General features: G+C 33.0%; 1 protein-coding gene across 1 annotated transcript in view; it reads right to left on the reverse strand.

Moving 5' to 3' along the window:
• Nucleotides 1-20148, reverse strand: part of Mycbp2 (MYC binding protein 2) — a gene marked incomplete at its 5' end in the record, with an annotated part of 279711 nt that overhangs the window by 165952 nt on the left and 93611 nt on the right. Inside the window, 5 exons of the mRNA XM_033760909.1 lie at nt 6767-6920; nt 7529-7733; nt 10152-10269; nt 16789-16870; nt 17752-17871. Coding sequence (XP_033616800.1) covers nt 6767-6920; nt 7529-7733; nt 10152-10269; nt 16789-16870; nt 17752-17871 — 679 coding nt within the window. The remainder of the gene's footprint in view (nt 1-6766; nt 6921-7528; nt 7734-10151; nt 10270-16788; nt 16871-17751; nt 17872-20148) is intronic.

Raw genomic sequence — 20148 nt, forward strand, 5'->3', positions numbered from 1 at the left:
TTACAATATTCATAATGCATAAGGCCTCCTATAAGGCAATAAGAGACAATGATCCTGCAGCAAAAATGGACGAGAAACATGCCCCATTCTTTAAAAGGAAGCATAAATAAAATGAATGTAGACATTAAACCTTTCTAATAGTAAAACAGCAACAAAAACTGTAAGGCGTTCATTCACTATGATCTCTTGCCATTGTTCTATTCATCTTATCTCTTACATAACAATACCCTCAAAAAAGTGTTTTCATCTCCTGATCTCTTTCAAGACTTGGGCAGAAATAAGAGACACTGTTTAATTAATATAGTTTCCATTTTATAAGATGAAAATTTCTGGAGTTCTGTACTACAACAACAATAATATACTTAACCCTACTGTCTATATACATATAAATGATTAAAATGATAAACTTTATATTTTTAGGGAAGGTGGGGACAAGGGGAAAAAATGAGAACCAAGACCTGGCGTGTAAAGGTACAAGATCCCAGTAATGAATGTAACTGTACTGTCTACCTAGAATGTACCAATAAATTAAATTTAAAAAATATTTTAAATGACTTTTAAAAAGTATTTAAAATAGTATTTGGTATGAAATAAATTCTATAATGGTAGCTTCTATAATTAGCACCACTGTTAATATTGGATTATTGATTTTGAAAAGTCCCATAAATCCAACCGTTGTTCCTTTATATGTGATTTGTTTGTTTTTAAGATTTACTCTGGTCTTTGATGTTCTACAACTTCATCATACTGTCTCTTAGTTATAGAAATGGAAACAGTTTCTAGCATCTGAGGATTCAACCCTTTGGTTCAGGAAAATCCTCAGGCATTACCTTTGAAAACACTGCTTGTCTAGTATCTCTAATTTTTCCTTCAGAGACTTTGATTGCTAATATTTCTTTCTCGGTTTTCTATTAAATTTTCTTGTTAAATTCTTCAAGTATCTATATTTCCATGTTTTTTCAGTCTTGTCTCTCCACATTTTGAGTAATGTTCTTAAGCACATGCTTATCATGCAGAGGGTCCTCAGTTCAATTCCCAATATCCACTCCCTCCTTCCAAAAAGGCAGAAACTATTTATTTATAAAGTTATTACTTCACTGGGTTTCAAATATGCCTCATCACTTTAAGTCTCATTTTGAGACTCTTTGCTTGCTTTTTGCTAATTCTTTTTTTTTTTTTTCCTGGTACCGGGGATCGAACTCAGGTCCCTGTGCTTGCAAGGCAGGTGGTGGAACCACTGAGCTAAATCCCTGGCCCTAATTAATTTTTTAAACTGTGTGTACAAAATTTATATTGTTGACAATTTCAAGATATGAACTTGATCTTGCTTCTTGTTCTGTTGAATTTCATCAGCAAATTTTACAATAAGCAATCTTAGACTTTGAGCTCCAGTTTGATTAAATCTTACTTCATGAAAAACTCACAGGGCTTACAGGAAGGGGGCCTTTTGGTAAAGATTTTATTTGCCTTCTGCAAAGAGGCATTACTAGTGTGCATTAGCATCACTCTAACACCCACCCAAAGGCCTAATCTGAGAGTTCTAAGACCAATTCCATCATCGACACTGTGCATCTGGCACAATGCCTATTTTCTATACAAGGCTGAGATCAGCATTTGCCCTCAGAGGGATAATGTTTTTCACATATGCTGTTTCTGTTCAAGGGTCACTTCATAGAGATAGGATTTGTTTTTATGCTGGTTTTCCCTTTTGTTTTGAAATAAGGAGGAGCTTAGGGGATAGGGACAGTACATTAGCAATTTTTTGGCTGAATGCCAAGCAATGTATAACTATGAAGTTGTTCATTTCTTTTTTTTTCTTTGTATTCTTTTTTCTTCTTTTTATTGAGTTTATTGGTACAATCTAGGTATACAATACAGTTACATTCATCATTGGGATCTTGTACCTTTACATAATAGGCCTTGATTCTCCTTTTTTCCCCTTGTCCCTGCCCTCCCTTCACCCCCTCCTACCCTCCCCATTTACAAACACTTTATTTCCATTTTTTCAGTTTCTCATATTTTTTTCCTCTCCCTTATTACCTTTCCCCCACCCTTCCCACTTTCCCTGCACCTTTAGCCCTTTACTTCCTATTTCACATTATTAATTATCTCATTAGGATCCTGTGTACTATTATAGTTTTTCACACCAGAGAAACTATTTGGTATTTCAGTTAAAGAAATTTCTGTATGAACATTAAAAATAGGGAATCCTAAAATAAAACTAAAAAGGAAAGAGAAAAGGCAATGATGTAAGATTAAAATAATCCTGAATTTTGAAGATGAAAATAGTCCCTTAACATATTTAAATTGCTTCTTGCTCTTGTAGTCTTATTCCTTTTTTCATTATTTAGAGAATACTTTATTAGTTTCTGTAATCAAACTCATGTAGATATGACCTTATATATTTAGTACAATGCATTACCCCTGTATAAATGGAAAAATAAAAATAAAAAAAATTAACATTTCTAGACCAATATGGCTGTCCATTTCTATACAATGCCAACTCAACACAGTAAATTCGGATGACTTTTTCCAAAGTTGACAGCACCATTAAAGTTTCCCAAAATTCAATTTATATATATATGTATATATTTATATTTATATAAAAAGACTAATAATAGCAGTATGTTATGCATTGATAGTGGCAACAGTTGTTCATTTCTTAAGTATAGGGTCTTTTCAAAGTATCTACTTCACCAAATTGCAGAAATGAATATCCTCAATTGCTCTTCAAACCACATCAATCTAATCTGCACATCTAATGCTTTGATGAAATTCTTCTCAAAGCTTCTAATAACTTTTATTTTTATTTATTTTTTTCTCATTGAATTTATTGGTACATTTTAGGTATACAGTATAGTTACTTGCATCATTGGGATCTTGTGCCTTTACATGACAGGTCTTGGTTCTCATTTTTTCCCCATATCCCTGCCTTCCCTTCACCCCCTTGCTAATAACTTTTAAGTAGCCAAATCCAATGGAATTTTTTATTAACTTAGTCAACCCTTCAGCAGTACTCAACTCTTCTTCTTGACCTATCCCCCTTTCCTATTTCCACGTCAGTATACTGTCCTCGGTTTCTCTTGTAGTTCTTTGGCTTTCTGTCTTCTATCTCTAGAGGGTTCTTCCTCTCTTCCTGACTTCTAAGTTTTGGAAGTTCTCAGGGCTCTGCTCTCAACCTATATTTTCTAAATGACCTCAACCATCCCATAGCTTTAGATATTATCTAGCCTTGAAAATTCTCAAAGTCATTACCTTTAGTCTATCCCAGTCCTCTAAGCCTGATTAATTTATCTACTTACCCACTTAACATCTTCACTTGGGTCACAAACTTATTATGTCAAAAACAGAAGTCTTGACAAACACTCGTCTTTCTGCCTTTCTTGAATCAGTTAATCCTACTAGCATCTACTCATGTATCAAAGTCAGAACACTTTGGGAATCATCCTTGACTAGCTCCTTTCCATAGTCCCTCAAAACACAAACAAGTCTACTTAGTTCTATTCCAAAATGCTATCAACTACTTTCCATATTCCCTAAAAAAAAAAAAGATCAGAAGGAAGCAGGGTGCATTATCATTCATCCTGCTTCCTTCTGATCCTTTTTCCATCTAAGTATAGTCTCAGTATCATTTCCTACTCAAATTCCTACAAATGCTTCCTTCATATTTTGAAGAAAATGTAATTACTTAATCTATCCTAAAAAGTCCTCCATGTCCTCACCATGGCTATCCTTTAATTTCATTCCACGCTACTCATTTACAATGCTTTAACTATATTGGCTTTTTTCAAATTTCTAAAGTACTATATCAAGGTCTTGCTTATATGAGAGCACTTGGGCCTACTAAACTCTCCCTACTTGGAATACTCTTTCTCATTCTTCAAATTCCTGCTTTTTTTTCCCTCATATTTCATGGTTTTAACTTATATTGTCTCAGCTGTATGGAAGAAACAACGCTACTGTTATTCTCTATCACAGCACCCTCTTTTTCCTGAGCAAGATTTACAAAGTACATTATTTATTTGTCTTCACATTGTCTCTATCTCTGAACTAACAATTTGATTTGCATAAAAGCAAGAACATTGACCATCTTATTTATTGTGTGTCATTCCTTACCATGTAATATATATTTAATATTATGCATGGAAAAATGAAATTAAAATAGCGAGAACTGAAAACAATAATGATACTATCCACTGATACTGACAGTATGAGGAAATATGGATTCTTTTACATAGTGAGAATGTTAAAGGTTAATATATCAACATTCCATTAGCCTATGTTTTGACTCAGCAATTCCATTGGAGAGCTATCTTGCAAAATTCTCACATGTATACATAACTGTTTGGATATATGGTGTGTGTGTGTGTGTGTGTGTGTGTGTGTGTGTGTGTTCACTATAGCATTGTAGGTAATATAACTTTTTTATTTTTTTGGTATCGGGGATCGAACTCAGATCCTTGCACTTGCGAGGCAGGTATCAGAACCACTGAGCTAAATCCCTGGCAATATACCTTTAAAATGCAGTCTACAATGTCCACTAATGGCAAACAGTTAAGCATATTTGGCATTTCCTAACTACAGAATTCCCTACAGTATTAATAATGACATAGCTCCTTATTGACTAGGAAATTTCTCCAAATTATTGTTTTAAAAATGTACTTTTTGAATATTTTTATTTATAAAGATGGCAAAATATATTGTTTCTAAAAGTTGTCAAATAACGTAAGCCAGATATACTTTTGATCTATACAGAAGGTCAGTAAAATTTGGTATGGGGTAAGAAAAAGATCTAAAGATTGATGCTTTATCCTACATGTGCTTTTGTACTGCTTTCTTATATCTATGTAAATTTTTAAGCAGAAATTAAAATTCCTATTCTTAACACTTATCTGTTTCTTACAAATGTTAAATCTTTAATTATTCAGGGAAAGTTAGATCCCAAAGAACACAAAAGGAAGCAGATGCAAGCCAGAAGGAAAGTCAAACTAAGCTAATACTGGATCTGCAATGCCTGGGATAGCTATAAAAATGTGAGAACTACTGAAAAATGCAAAGAAAAAAAAAAGCAGCTAAAAGTAAGGATAACAGAAAGATACTCTTATCTTGATTTAAAAGAAACTATCTCCCAGTTGTTTTACTGAGCTACGAGAGATTACCCTTCATCGTTGAATCTCTTTTGGAACAACAGAGAAAATGATGAAGTAGTTGGATAGGTACTTGAGAACATATGTCCCATTCACTGATATCATCATATGTGAAAAAGATAAAAGTTCAACTACCTATATATTTTATACTTCAGAGTTCTGTTAAGACCTCAGGGAGATAGCTCTAATTCAAGCAAGTTTTTAAGTCCTGAACTTAGTTATACTTTTATATCTAACTTAGTCAAAATATTTAGAAGTAAATTCCACACTGCCAATTTTTATTCTGTTAATGTAAATGTACTATATTTAAGAACAGAAATTTAAAGACAAAACAAAAACAAGAAAATTATCAAGTGACACCTAAATCCAAATCAGAGCCCAAGTTTTGGTAAGACTCTTGCAGATTGACTTCTATTCAGTAAATAAGCTCAAGCAATTCTATCTTTACAACTACTATTCTATCCCTTACATTCTATCCCACTGTAGCCATTTTAACTTTGTTTCTTAGTATATCAAGGTCTCTTTTTATTTATTCTTCCCCACACAATGCTACCAGGGAGATATAAAAGCACTACTCAACCCTATTCCTAGCCTCTACAGAGTCTCAGAAAATACTCAAATGACAAAGTGAGCTGGTCAGCATGTGAGAAGCACTATAATTCCTTCATTCTGAATGCAAATCTCATAATTAACAGAAACTATGGCCTATAAAGACTTTGCAGCTGATGGAAATACAAGCAGGCCTGGTCAGAAGGAAGAAAAGTCTCCTCTCTTTTCTCACTCATACCACTTAAGCCTTTCAACGTACCAGAATTCCCGTCTACTTGGGCCAGTCAAATAAACACAGAGGGAAGAAAAAAGTGTTCAGCCTTGTGTTAAGCCACTCTGGTAGCAGAGAGTTACAGTTCTCTCCTACTGGTTCCTAAAGCTAAGAGCTATGAGAAATATAACTTTTTTCTTTATTCTTATACATATAAAACACTACAAATAAGTTTTAAACAAGTATGATATAATTTCTTTGAGTCTCTTGTGTTCCTTTATCTATCTCTGTATTGTATTTTCTGGAGTTTATATAACCTTATACATTTATCTATCAATATGGTTATTTTATTATGCACATTTCTAAGCAGTAGACTTAATTTTATTATTTATTCTGTATTGTTGGCATAATTTATTCTATTTAGCTGGTAATACCTTAGATGTTTATGGAAACAAGAAATAGAATAAATTCTATTCAATACAGACAGGATTATGAACAGACGAAATTATCAGGCAAACTCTAAAGTAAAACAAATTAATTATAGTAATAATAGCAAACATTTCTAAACAACCACTATTACTATGTGCCTCATACTATTATTATCCCCATTTCACAAATGAGAAGAAAGGAGGCACAAAAAGACAACAAAGTAACTTTTCCAAGGGGACAGAGAAAGCAAATAATGGACCTGGGATAAACCTAGGCAGTATATCTCAGAATGCATGCTCTTTCCCACTATACTATACTGTAAGATGCTGCCTGTGAAAAATCTGTATATATGTGAATTTTGTGTTACCAAAAAAGGATAATTTGATCAAAACTTATTTATGCACTACATTTTATAAACACATATGCTTACCTCCAAATTACATCATACACAGGATCAAGACACACACCAAATCCTTGTAGGTCCTCCTGTTCAGAGTCATTAAAAGTCTTACAACTCCCATCCACTTTATTTATCAGAAGACATTTAAAAGGAGGAGGTTCCGATATAGAAGCAGGTACCAGGCCTAAAGGGAAAATATGTTTACTTTTAATATACATTACCTTCTTATATTCCTCAAAACACATAGGTACATAATAGCATCAGCATTTCACAGGTAAAACATATATAAAGAGCTTAAGTAAAAAAAAATCTCTAAGTGGCAGAATTAGGACTACCATCTTTGGCTGTCTTAAATCCACAACACATGCTTCTAATCCCTATGCTATACTACTCCATTATGCAATTATTCTTGGTATCATAAATATAAGTATAGAGTGATATCTTGCTTTTAACAAAATTTCAAAGTTCGATCATTATATGCAATAAACATTAATTTCTATTATTTACTTAAGAAGAAAAACAGAAAAGTCTCTCACTCCAGAATGCTTTATCCTACTACAATTTAATTCATGCTTCTACCATTGTCTATCTTATAAATATTCTGGTTTCTAGATTTCTCATTTATTCCATTCTTCTAGCACAAAGATACATATAAACTTAGATGCTTCATTTAAATTTCTTCAACAGAAAAAACCAAAAGCTATATGACTGTCTCATCATAGGGAAAGAAATCATTTACTATCAATCATGATAAAGGTTTGGGGGATGGGATTTGTTTGTTGTTGGTATTACCTATTATGTGTTTACTGGCAAAAATTTCTGATGTAGCAAGTACATGAGAATTAATAAGTGCCTCATCAATTCGTAAGAAAGTCTGGTCCCCACTTGCACCTATCCAGGTGGCTTTTCTTCCATACTTTGATCCAATGTTAGGCATGGGAGCTGGCTTTGCATTCCAATATGGCACATCCAAGATGGGTCTGCCCAGTTGTCCTTTCTAAAAATTTAAATAAGCCATATTAACAATATTGCTGGGTGATTTAAAATTTTTAAAATGTTAAGGAGATAGTAGGTAAAAATAGTTGTATGAGATTTTGTTCTTTATAAATGACATATTTGGACAAAACACTTATAAAATAAAATAATTCATCATTCTATTAATCCCTTACTACCAATCATCTAATGTGAAGAAAAGCGAAAAATACAAGATAACTGAACAGCCACACAGCAACTCAGAATGAGATTATAAATAAACCACCCATAAGTTTATAAAAGTTTGCAATTAGGACTTCTGGGACTGAAGAACAATAATGATTAACTGATTTCATATCTTGCCATTAGCATTCCCACACTATCCTAAAAATAAAAACCAACACACACATAGCACATAAATCTTAAACCTTAAGCAGTAAGAGACAGCAAATATAATGTCATTTAAGGTAGTTACCTTTAACTAACAAGCTCCTACAAACCTGAGTACATATAGAGCACTAAAAGGGAAGCTCATGAAGAAGAGAGGAGTGCAGAGGACCAAGAAAAAGTACTAAAGTCATCCTCCAAAAGAGCAAGTCTAACCCTTAATATCAAAATATTAAGTGAGTCAGGATTTGATGGCTCTCATGCATCAGACTGGCACAAATTATATAAGGTATGACAATACATTCTGTCGCAGGCTGGGGAAAAACAGGCACTCTCACCTGTTGCTGATGTGAACACAACAGAAAAGGATGTTCACATCTTATATGGAGCACAAGCATAAACCCTGAACCCAGCAGCCTCACTTCTTAGAATGAACCTCAAGATATACTTCTAAAAACACTCCCTATTATCAATGAAAAATGTTGGAAAGTACTTAAACATCTAAGCATAAGAAACTGACTAAATAAAGTACATATGCACATACAGACTACTATGCAGAGAGAAAAGAAAGATTCCTATGGAGTGATGGAGTGCTTTCTAGGAGATATATTAAAGTGCAAAGAACAAAGCAGAAAAAAGCACATATACAATATTTCCTTCTGAAAAAGACAGGAAATAACTACTGTATGTGTTTATGTGGTGTGTTTGAGTGTGCATATACTTGCTCATTTCTTTATCTTTACAAGAACAAAAAGAAAGAATAAACTAGAAAAGACCTACAAATATAAAGTGAATGAGACAGGAAGCAGGAGTACCAGCGAAGCAGGCGGGAGTAGCACTTTACTGAGTTTACCCTTTTCGTACCATATCAGAGAACAATAATATAAAAAAGAGGAAAACTATTTTTTAAGAAGTACCATGTTCTTTAAAAATTTCAGTATCGTAGTAGACAAAAAAGTGCACATGTTCCTGATTAAAGCAGAATAAATAAGACAAAAATGCAATGACTGATCACAAATCAGAGGGAGAAAAAATATCAAAAATTGCTGAACCATCTGACAAAATATAAAGTATTTAAAATATAAACTATTTAAAGTATAAAGTAAAGGGTCAGAGAATACATAATTATTGTTTGTGTTTTTGGGGGGTTACTAGGGATCAAACTCAGGAATTGCGCTTGCTAGGCAGGTGCTGTGCCACTGGGCTACATCCCCAGCCCCATTAATTATTCTTACTTGCCTGGGGAAAATGTTTATACACAAGCAAACACATTTGAATACACATATACAGAAAGCAAGAAAGAATGTGTATATCAATGATAAATGGATCAAAATATTAAACAGATCCAAATATTAACAATAGGTGAATCTGGTTAAAGAGTATATAGATGGTCTACATACTGTTTTTATTTTTGCAAATTTTCTGTAAGTTTCAGAAATAATTTCCAAATAAAAGATTTTTGAAGTTCATATTTTATGGTTTTTAAAGATCAAGAAATAAAAATTACATCTTCAAATAATAAAATAAAAGTTCTATAGTTCTTAACAGTTACCCTAGAAGGTACAGGTTTAACACACCATTATGATGATTTTCTTTAATATCCACTATACAAAATTCTCCAAGCATTTTCATTTTCAGTCTTTTCAAGCTTTAATGGGGGGGAGGCAGGCAGATACACAGAAAGGATACAAATTTAAAGAAACTTTATTTTATGAAGTAGGCTTTTAAAAAGTTCTGAAATAGAAATAATTCTCTACATTAAGAAAAATGAATCTTTACAAATTAGATGACAGAATTACTAAATATTTTTTAAAGGATTTCTATCTACACAAACATGTCCAAATCAAACACAGCTGTTAAACTGAGTAAATTCTAATGCTGAGGTAGAAAAGAAAATTGTTTGAAAGAATGTCATTCAGATTTTGTATGGAATGGAGTTGTAGGCAGAATCTATGCATATGCAATTGGTATAATACAAGAATTTCACTGAAACAAGAAGAAAGCTAACATAGATAAATTATAATGCAATATTATTAATATTCTAAAAATCCCTTACAGAAAAGCTTCCAAATGTGAAGACCTGTCCATCCAGTAAGAGGACTGCCGTATGGTTGCTGCCTGCAGTGACTTGTGTGCTAGGGCCTGGCAAGGCTTGAACAAGAGTGGGGCATCCCCTAGTTAAAAAAAACAAATAAAAAACATGTCAATTTCTCATAAGACTCAACTGAAATAAAAAAATAATAAACAGTGCAATTAAAAACTAGAAAAAAGAAAGGGACTCATAAGAATAATCAATAAATACATATTAAGGCATCTGCCCCACTCTAGGTGCTAGAAAACAAAGATGAGAATGACAGATGCTGATTATAAGATTATTTACAAGATTCTGGAATTTACTCCTTAATCATGGACACACAGTTTTCAACTTTTCTGAAATACTAGTTCTACTTTTGTTCTAAAAGAAAAAATGTTACTTATACACTAAATAGCATGACAGAGATCTCTCATTAAACAGCTGTTGGACAAAATAAAAATCATGATACCTTCATAGGGATTCAATCCAGGAAGGAGACCAAATAATTAATTACATAATCCTCTACTCTTAATTTTTTATCACTAAACTATAATCTCAGATTTTCCTATAGTAGTTCATAAGTCAGAATATTACAGCATTGTCAAAGGCAGTATAGTAGTGGCTACCAACCAGCTGAGGCTCAGAACCAGAGGGCCTAGGTGTGAATTATGTTCTACCACTGCATAGCAACGAGACAACGACTTTGAACAAGTTATTCATACTTTCTGTGTTTCAATTTTCTCTTCTGTAACATGAAGGATAATAATAAATAGTATCTACTCCATGTAGTTTCTTTGTATAAAGAAGTTCCCCGATGTCAAGTGCTTGAATCACTTTTGGCATAATAAACACTTAACAAACACATAGCTATTATGACAAATGACATTCTAGTATCCTTTCCTACTTTTATTAAGCATTTTCAGCAACCATCTTTAGTATTCATTACCTGTAATTAGAACCAGCATAGAAATACTTTACACCTAACAGGAAAGCTTTACTTTTAAACAATGAAATTAAAATAATTCAAATTTTAAAAAATACATAAAAGATATTTACCTTCAATGTTTATCAGACTGCAATGAAAAATGAATTGGAAGGTGACAAGATTAGGAGCTGTAAACCTAGTTAAGAAAATTTCACTAGAGTTTTGGTGAGTTATGAAGGCCTGAAGAATGAAAAGAATGGATGAATTTGGCAGCTATGTGAAGAATAAGGACTAGACTCAACAGATAACAATATGGGGCAAAGAAGGTTTTTCAGTTAAATAACGAGGTAGATGGTGGCAAAGTAAACTTATGCTATGAGAAAAAATAAGATCTAGGAAACTATAAAAGATGGGAAAGAAGGTACTAGCTGAATCTGAAAATCACCTAATAATCTGCACAGATCATATGATGAATTTTCTTTCTTTCCTGAAGCCTAAGTATAGGCATGGAAAGTACATAGACTGTCATACAATATTTTGTCATGTCCTAGAAGCAGGATAAGAAAATTGAGGACAATGTAAGAATTTAAATGAGAAGATAAAATAATCTTTACACTGGGTAAGCTATAAAAGTGAAAAGGGTGAAAGAGTCAAAAGTAGACAACTGTATGTAGGAAATAAAGTACTGACGAAGTCAAAGGTAAGTAAAGGTGGGCTGCATAACAGACGAAGAAGCTGTCATCAGATTAACGGTTGTTTAAACTTAAGAATTCAGGGTTGGAGGAGAGATCCAACCTGGGAGTTGAGAAGTAACTCCATAAAGGTAGAAATAAAGTTCATAAGACATTTGTATGAGGGTCAAGATAAGAATGCTGATTGGAGCCATTCACATGACAGTGAAGTCACTTACAACTGTAATAAGACCCACAACTAAAAATAAAAAATAAAAAACAATGAGACAGATGCTAAAATTTCAATGAAGAGAACATTATAGCTAACAGGTAGATAGGCAGTAAAGGAACAGTAAAACAGAATGGTCATTACTCAAAAAACACAGTAGTTTCTTTCATTTTTGTTGTTTTTTGAAATTTGAGGATAGGGTAATATGGGCAGGAACAGCAACAAAAAAGTAAGTGGTTCTCAATTCTGTGGTATAGGGCATTTTGGCAAATGAATAATTACCACTTCAAAGTGCTGGACATTGAACTACTGATCTCACAGAAACAATCAAGAAAGAAAACAGAGAGTTCCTATAAGTGTTTATTGTCTGCAGTTGATAAAGCACTCTGATATAAAATAATATCTCTGATTATCAAAAGAACTTGATGGGTACATGTGAGGAACTTAAAAGATTTCCCCAAAGGTTGGTTGTAGGTTTTCTAGCCCAAAGATTCTTTGAACTCTATGATACCAGTAAGCTCATTTATTAAATTATTTAGAAAGCAGAAGAAGAAAAGAAAGATTATATACAGGTATGCACGTGTGTGTATGCCAGGTACTTTATACACTTACATCAGTGAACCATGATGCAATAGGAAATGAAAACTCAGGCCAGGGATTTATCTCAGTGGTGCTGCTGCCTGCCTACCAAGTGCAAGGTCCAGAGTTTAATCCCCGGTACCAAAAAAGAAAAGAAAACTAAAGCTTGGAGAAATTAATCACATAGTTGATAAGAAGTTGTGAAGCAAACACATGAACCTTGCCTGGATGATTCCAGAAATATTATCCTATTAGAAAAAGGAAAAGAAAAGCAGCTGTATTATGTAGTTTATTTCCCAATATCCAGGCCTCGAGTTTACCGAAAATGGAAAAAGCATTCAGGAGGCATACTGATCAAAACAAAGGATACACAGACTCATGTCATGAGTGAATGTATAAAAAAAAACTTTATGTCTTTCGACATTCACTTTCAGAAACAAAAATAGCAATGGCTAGCATTTACTATGCGCTGGAATCTGTGCTAAGTAGATAACTGAATCATCTCTCTGAATTTTTACACAATCTCTGAAAAAGATAGACTTCCTTTAAACAGGTGAAAACCGAGACACGAGAAGGTTGAATAACCTCACCAGGACATGTATTATGAAGTGACAGAATCAGGACACAATCTAAACACTGAATTTTGGAAGAATGACACATTACATAAAGGGAACACCATTAGCATTTTTCTATCTTCTTCATAATGTACACTGTGATATTTCTTATTCTAATTAACATTATTAATGTGTTATACAATAAATTCCAAATAATAGTACTTGATTACCAGAAACTTTTCAAAAATATTCTCCAACTATATACATTATTTCAACTATCTAAATATATTGTGTGGTAATTAACTGTGTTGCTAGACTTTATTCCTTGGAATTATTCCTCCATATAAGGTATATAACTCCTTTCCAAACAATTTTATGAAAATTTTATTGTCTTTCAAATCCCATACAGAATAGAGTGCTAACCACAGAAGTGGTCTTGACACACTGCTGCTTTACTACAAAAAACATGTAGGTAGTATACTAAATTATTCAGTTTAGCTCCACCTACTCCACATCTTCTTTACAAGACAATTAATGAAAGCAGGACTAAGCTTTCTATGTCAGAAAGAAGAATTCTGGGTAGTTAAAACAGATCTCACTAGAGTTAATCTTTTTAAGCAACACTGATACAGTGTTTCAACAATAAAAGTTATCATATTCCATGAGGATGATAAATCTAAACTATTCAAAACACTGAGTGATACTGTCACCTCAGGAAATCACTACAATTTAAAGAATAGTGTTCACAGTATAATCAAGGCCACAAAGCAAAATTTTTAGATAACTTCTTTACTTTAAAAGCTGACAAGAGCAACTTCCCTCTCAATATTCATTATAGCTCAAAATGGTGTGGCAAAACCTTGGCTTATGCTGCTCATTGTTCATACTGAACAGTAAGATAACATTAAACTTAACCTAAGGGATATGATGTGAGTATTGTTATGGTTTTCACTAGTTTCTTTCCAACTCAGGAGAAATAACAATTACTTTCTGTGGAAAGACATCCAAATACAAATTCTTTTGAAAAAGTGCCCTTTCCTGTTGCATGCACAATTAAGGCTCCATCATATCTCAATGCACTGCACCTTTCTCAGTTATATGACTCACAAAATAATTCCAGGCAAATAATAATAGCAATGATGATGAAAATAAGTCACCTTCTATGTCTTAAGTCTACAAAACAGTAGATCCAGGGATTTGGCTCAGTGGTTCCACCACCTGCCTCGCAAGAGCCCAAGTTCAATCCCCAGTACAAAACAAAAACAAAAACAAACAAACAAAAAAACACAACAAAACAACAACCAAAAAAACCTGCCAAGTTCCTCACACATATTAATTATGTAATCACTAGTTCATGTCACATAAATGGCATAATGTACCCCTGCATTAACAATGGGATGAGTTCAAGACAAAGTAAAAATCCTGGCTTCACCTATTATCTAGATGACATATATAAATATAAATGAGACACCACAGCATCCCTTTAATTTGGGAGGAGGGAAATTATGCACTCTGACTATAAGGGAGAGCAATGCAGAGAAAAGAGTAAAAAAAAAAAATGAAGGTTCTTGCACAAAATGTATTGCTGAGTCAAGTGTGGCCTGAAGCTACCTATATCTATCCAGATTTGAAAAATAGATTTGATCTCCATAGACATAAAAATTACTCAGATCTCCTTCAAGAAAACCTGCCAAAGGGAGAGGAGCTGACTGATAGCCTCAGGTGATGTCTCTGGCTCCATGAGGCCATTTTTCTCCAGGCATGCTACCATCCTGCAACAAAGCACAGTGAATGTGTAACTGCAACCCCTTTCCTGCCCAATGCAGGACTCTTTCAAAGGCAACTCTGGTTTGGGGACACCTCATTGCCCTAGTTCAAATGCTCAAAGCTGCACTGTAATCTAAACTTTTCCTACTCAAACCTTTCTACCCTCTCTCCTTTCACAAGAGTTCAGACCTGCATCATATCCATGGGTTCTCTCTCTCTTTCTATGATTGCTCATTTCCTTCAAGTTTCAGTTTTCCCCTAATGATCCTTTGCACATCAAATACTGTCTTGGTATCTCCTAGGAAAAACTGAAGTAAGAAAGACAGATTTCTCTTACTTTTAACCAAAAGTACCCTGGCTGTATTAAGTTGGATATGGACTTGTCCACTGTAACAAAAGCCAAAGTAACAGGACTTAAGATAAAATCTTACTCCTCACTTAAGTGTGTAATTTTTAGATGCTGATGTGGCAGTTTATAGTGTCAGAGACACCAGCTACTCCTAACTTGTACTTTGTCATTCTCAAAACATGGTCTCCAAATGATGAACTCTGCAATGACCTTTTCCAGTTCACATCACTGTACATGTTTTCCAGCCAGTGGTAAGGAGAGGAAATATGGGGAGGGTATGCCCCTTCCATTTCACAGCCTAATTCCAAAGTTGCACATACCACTTTAGTTCACATGGCTGTCTGTATTTTGCTGCAGTTTAGGGTGAGAAAAGTAATCTTCAGCTATACACTCATACCATATCACCAGCAGACACACTACTAATAAACCGAAATAGGGAAGAATGAATACCAGGAAATTTGGAAATGACTACTAGTAGACTTTATCAGTTAGTTCTTCATCATGTTGAATAAATCAAAATAGTTTATCAGAAAGACCTGTATATTTCATTTCAAAATTATTCAAGAGCTTCAACAACTTTATGTTTGTTAATGTTAGACCAGATTTCAAAACAGACAATATCAAAAATATGGCTGAATCTGTGGTGGTGTGTGTGTGCATGAGCACAATGTACATATTTGCAGTGCTGGAAATCAAACAGGGATTTGGATATGATAGGTAAACATTTACATTGACCTCTAGACTCGATATGTTTTTAAAAATACAACTTGGGATTTTTTCTCTTTTTCCTATTGCTATGCATAACCTTTAAAAAAGAATGATTGTTAAGACAATGGTTGGAATTACTCAGCCATAAAGAATGAGAAAATAGATTCATTCATAGGAAAATGGATACATATTGAAGATATACTCCTAAGTGAAATAAATAAGTTACACATGTGTAAATACCGAATAGTTTCCCTGGTGTAAATAATCTGCAACAATGCATAAGATTCTAATAAGATTACTGACATTTAGAAATAGGAAGAAAGGAGCTAAAGGTGTAGGGAAGGTGGGATGGGTAGGGGAAGAGTAAAAAGGGAAAAGAAAAAAATGTGAGAGAATGAAAAGATGAAAATAAAGTGTTTGTAGATGGGGAGGGGAGGAGGAGGTGAAGGGAGGGCAGAGGTAAGGGGAAAAAATGAGAATCAAGACTTGTCATGTAGAGGTACAAGACCCCAACAATGAATGTAACTGTACTGTATCCCTAAAATGTACCAATAAACTCAATTAAAGCTGAAAAAAAAAAGATAATGGTTGGAATTTCTGAAAACCATACTCATATTTAAAATACATAAAACATAAATCAACTTCTTCAAACTACCCCACAAAGGCATTGCATCACAAAATCAAGGACCATGAAGAATTCACAGGGCAGAGATTGTAAAAGAGTAGTATAAATATTACTTCAATTCTAGAAATACTGATTTAAGAAGAAAGAGAGAAAGGAAAAGTGTAGGGCGGGGATAAGAATCTAGTATCTTCAAATAAAAAATGAGTGAGTACCTGGAATTGACATCTCCATGTCCTAGCTGCCCATGCTGTCCGTATCCGAAAGTATAGACATCTCCATTTTCCATTAAAACCACTGAAACCAAAATAAACAGCTTTATTTTTTTCCTCATATAATTTTGTATTTCTATCATAACCATTCTGAAAGCAGTGTCATTTTCATTGTTTTAAATTTATAGTTATTAAAGTGGGTAATGGAAGGCAAGATGAATTCATATTTAATGAGGTCAATATAATTTTAGCTCTACAAACTACCTTTGTAGATAGATGCATTCTTACAAATGCTATTTAACAGCAATAATAACACAAATTGATTCTGGTCAGCTGTAAAATCTTAACAGTGGGTAATACATATTAAGTACTATTCTTTAATATCTGGAGTAAGTACAGGCAGCAGATGGGTTGGAGCTCTACATGATTATGTACAACTTCAATGGAATGTATATACAGTACCTTTAATGCCTGTAATATTCTATAAAAGAAGCAAATAAATTTTATCTCAAAGAGGAAACTTAACATTGTTAATCTTTACAAAAGTTGAATAGTACAACCTAAGCTCTCTAACCTGGATGTTAAGAATTTACTAAGAATTTAATTATCTTGTACATTTAAGATAAAAAAAAATTTTGGTGACACAGATTTCTTATTGAATATTAAAAAAAAATAGGACCATGTCACAAAAACCGCAGCATTTTAAAGTTGAAAAGGATGTCAAAGATTATCTCATCTTTGGCAATTCCTTGAATTATAAAACAAGTCCATTAGAAGACACACTAGAAATGAGATTTTTGGGTAAGTATAGTACCTGTTCCATAATGCCAATATTTTAAAAATAGATTATGAAATAAATATGAAGCTCTTATAGACTTGAGAGACTATCGATCACCACATGCAAGTAAGATATTTATTTAGCACAATTGTAAAAATGCAGTTATACCCTAAAGTTCCAGCTGCTACCTGAATGGTGAAATCCGCAGCTGACTTGTACTGCTCGAAGCTCACAGTCAAATCGCACAGAGCCTGGAGGGTATGTTGTGATTTTGCTTGCATCTTTTTCTCCTCTTTCTCCATTTCCATCTGTAAGTGTTATAGTTTGCAATTAAGCCATTATTTATCTTCAAAACAAAATTTTATATCAATTTACTAAGGAAGAATAAGAGAAAAATGTTAAAAGAAATAAACAAGGAAGAATCTGCAGCTGTTAGAAGTGATAGACCAAGAATCTACCTGCAAAGAAGCAAATTTGAAAAGCTATACTGTATACATGTTTACAATATTGCTAAATCAATAAAAACAGAGTTAAGAATATGGTTAGGGATAAAACCTATTAAGCTAATCGGTTATGTAATGAAAAAGGATACTTAAGTTTTAGAAATAAAAATTTAATGGAAAACTTTAAATTTATGTGGGAAAACTTAGTTTGCATAAAAATTACTGCATGCAAAGTATTTAACAATTATTTTACTTAGTGATATCGTTAGTACTTGCCATTTTAAAAGTAATTCCTAGTTGCTTCGCAAGTGACTTAGATTTCTAAAATAGATCTCAGAAAAGGTACACTGTCCACCAATACTTCTAAACTCAACTTTAAAAATGTATAAAGACCAAAAATATAAATACCTCAATGTATTATAGTTCAATGGCCTATTCTCATTTATCTCTCTTGTTCCCCTTTACCCTGTAGCCATTCTGCCCCTTACTCATTTCTGCTTTCATTCCTTTTCCCCTTCTTTGTTTTCTTTTTGAACTAAGCTTATTTTAGGCCACCACTGTTTTCTACATCTTGACTAATCTTCTGGCATTCTAACCAAAGCTTAAAAACCACATTCCAGAACATAAAAACTTTACTTTGGAATGTGTAAAAAGAAGAGAATATTTACTTTGTTGTATCAAAAACTATACTTTACAGTAATAAAATATGACCTCTATGACAACAAGATTCAAATTCCTTGCACACAGTATGAAAATCTGGAAGGAATTTCAAAGACCAACTAATCTAAAGTACTTGCCTGTGATGTTAAAACTCTAAACAAGTGTATATAACATGCAGATACACATATGAATCTATAGAAACATACTTACAATTCTGTATTTATTGCTTATTTTAGAATGCTAAAGAAAGTAACACCAAATCATTTTATCTTTTTCTTTTTAAAATCTAACTTTCAGTAATATCCACCTAAAACAAACTTGACCCAAACTATGATTTCTTATACTATAACTAAATGACTCTATAGTTTCTGTATCATTTATCATTTAAAACTCTTTATAACATTAGGACAGTAAAACCTCACTAATTCGGAATAACAGAATGGGTAGGTCCATGAGACTTACTGTGAAAGTACTAACCATAGAACATGTAAGTATAACTTCAGTTTGGTTACCTTCAAGCAGTATAGATTATAGAATAAACTAAATCTATAATACATAAAATATGTTCACCTACATTATACTTCAAAATAGGTCAACATTACATTAAAATGTATCATAAACATAAAAGTCCTTTAACATACAAGAATTAACTGCTGGACCCAGAAGCTGAAGGCACGTTGAAGGAATCCTTAATTTCTTGAGCCCTTGGTTTGAAAAGCTAGTGATTTTAGACAGGTTTCCCCTTAAAAGTATGACCCTGAAAATTCAGAGGAAGAAATTACTTTGATTTTTTTAACTCAAAATGATCACAAATACTGCATCCGAACTATCATAAATTCTGAATTAGTGAGAGGTTTTACTATAATAGGATAAAAATATAACTCCTGCTAAATAGTCTAATGTGAATTTATCAAATTAAAAAATGGATGGGGTAAAAAAAAAATCATTCAGCTTTACCTGAAATAAAACATAGTCTTAGTTCAAAGCCTACTTGTCTTGGAAAGACAGTAGAATGGCTAAATACACGGGACTTACACAAAAAGGAATACATATCTTTCAAAGACTTTAAATAAAATACCAGATAGAAAAAAATTTTATAATTTTCTCTGAATTGATAAAAATATCTAATTAAATCCAATCTAATTTAGCATGAAAAAAAAAGCTGTGTTCACATGACTTTGCCAGTCTTAACTAATTTGCACATTTAAAGTATTTCACTTTATACAAATGTATTAGATGCGTGGTTAGAAGCTCTTACCTTTGAAATTAGCATTTTATCCCTTCCCTTGAGTTGGTGATTAAATATAGATATATATTCCAAAATAAAGACATATCATCAGGGAAGGAGAACTTTTTAAAAAGTTCAGTAATCTACTGAATGAAACCATTATGACTAAAACAGTAGTAGCTATTATTTAGAGATTAATCTGCTATTAGAAAAACTTTGTTAAAGTTTATCTAAATTGTATCTATATAAAATCA

This window comes from Fukomys damarensis, unplaced genomic scaffold (genome assembly GCF_012274545.1).
Source record: "Fukomys damarensis isolate Sample0158 unplaced genomic scaffold, DMR_v1.0_HiC HiC_scaffold_6, whole genome shotgun sequence".
NCBI classification, from domain to species: Eukaryota; Metazoa; Chordata; class Mammalia; order Rodentia; family Bathyergidae; genus Fukomys; species Fukomys damarensis.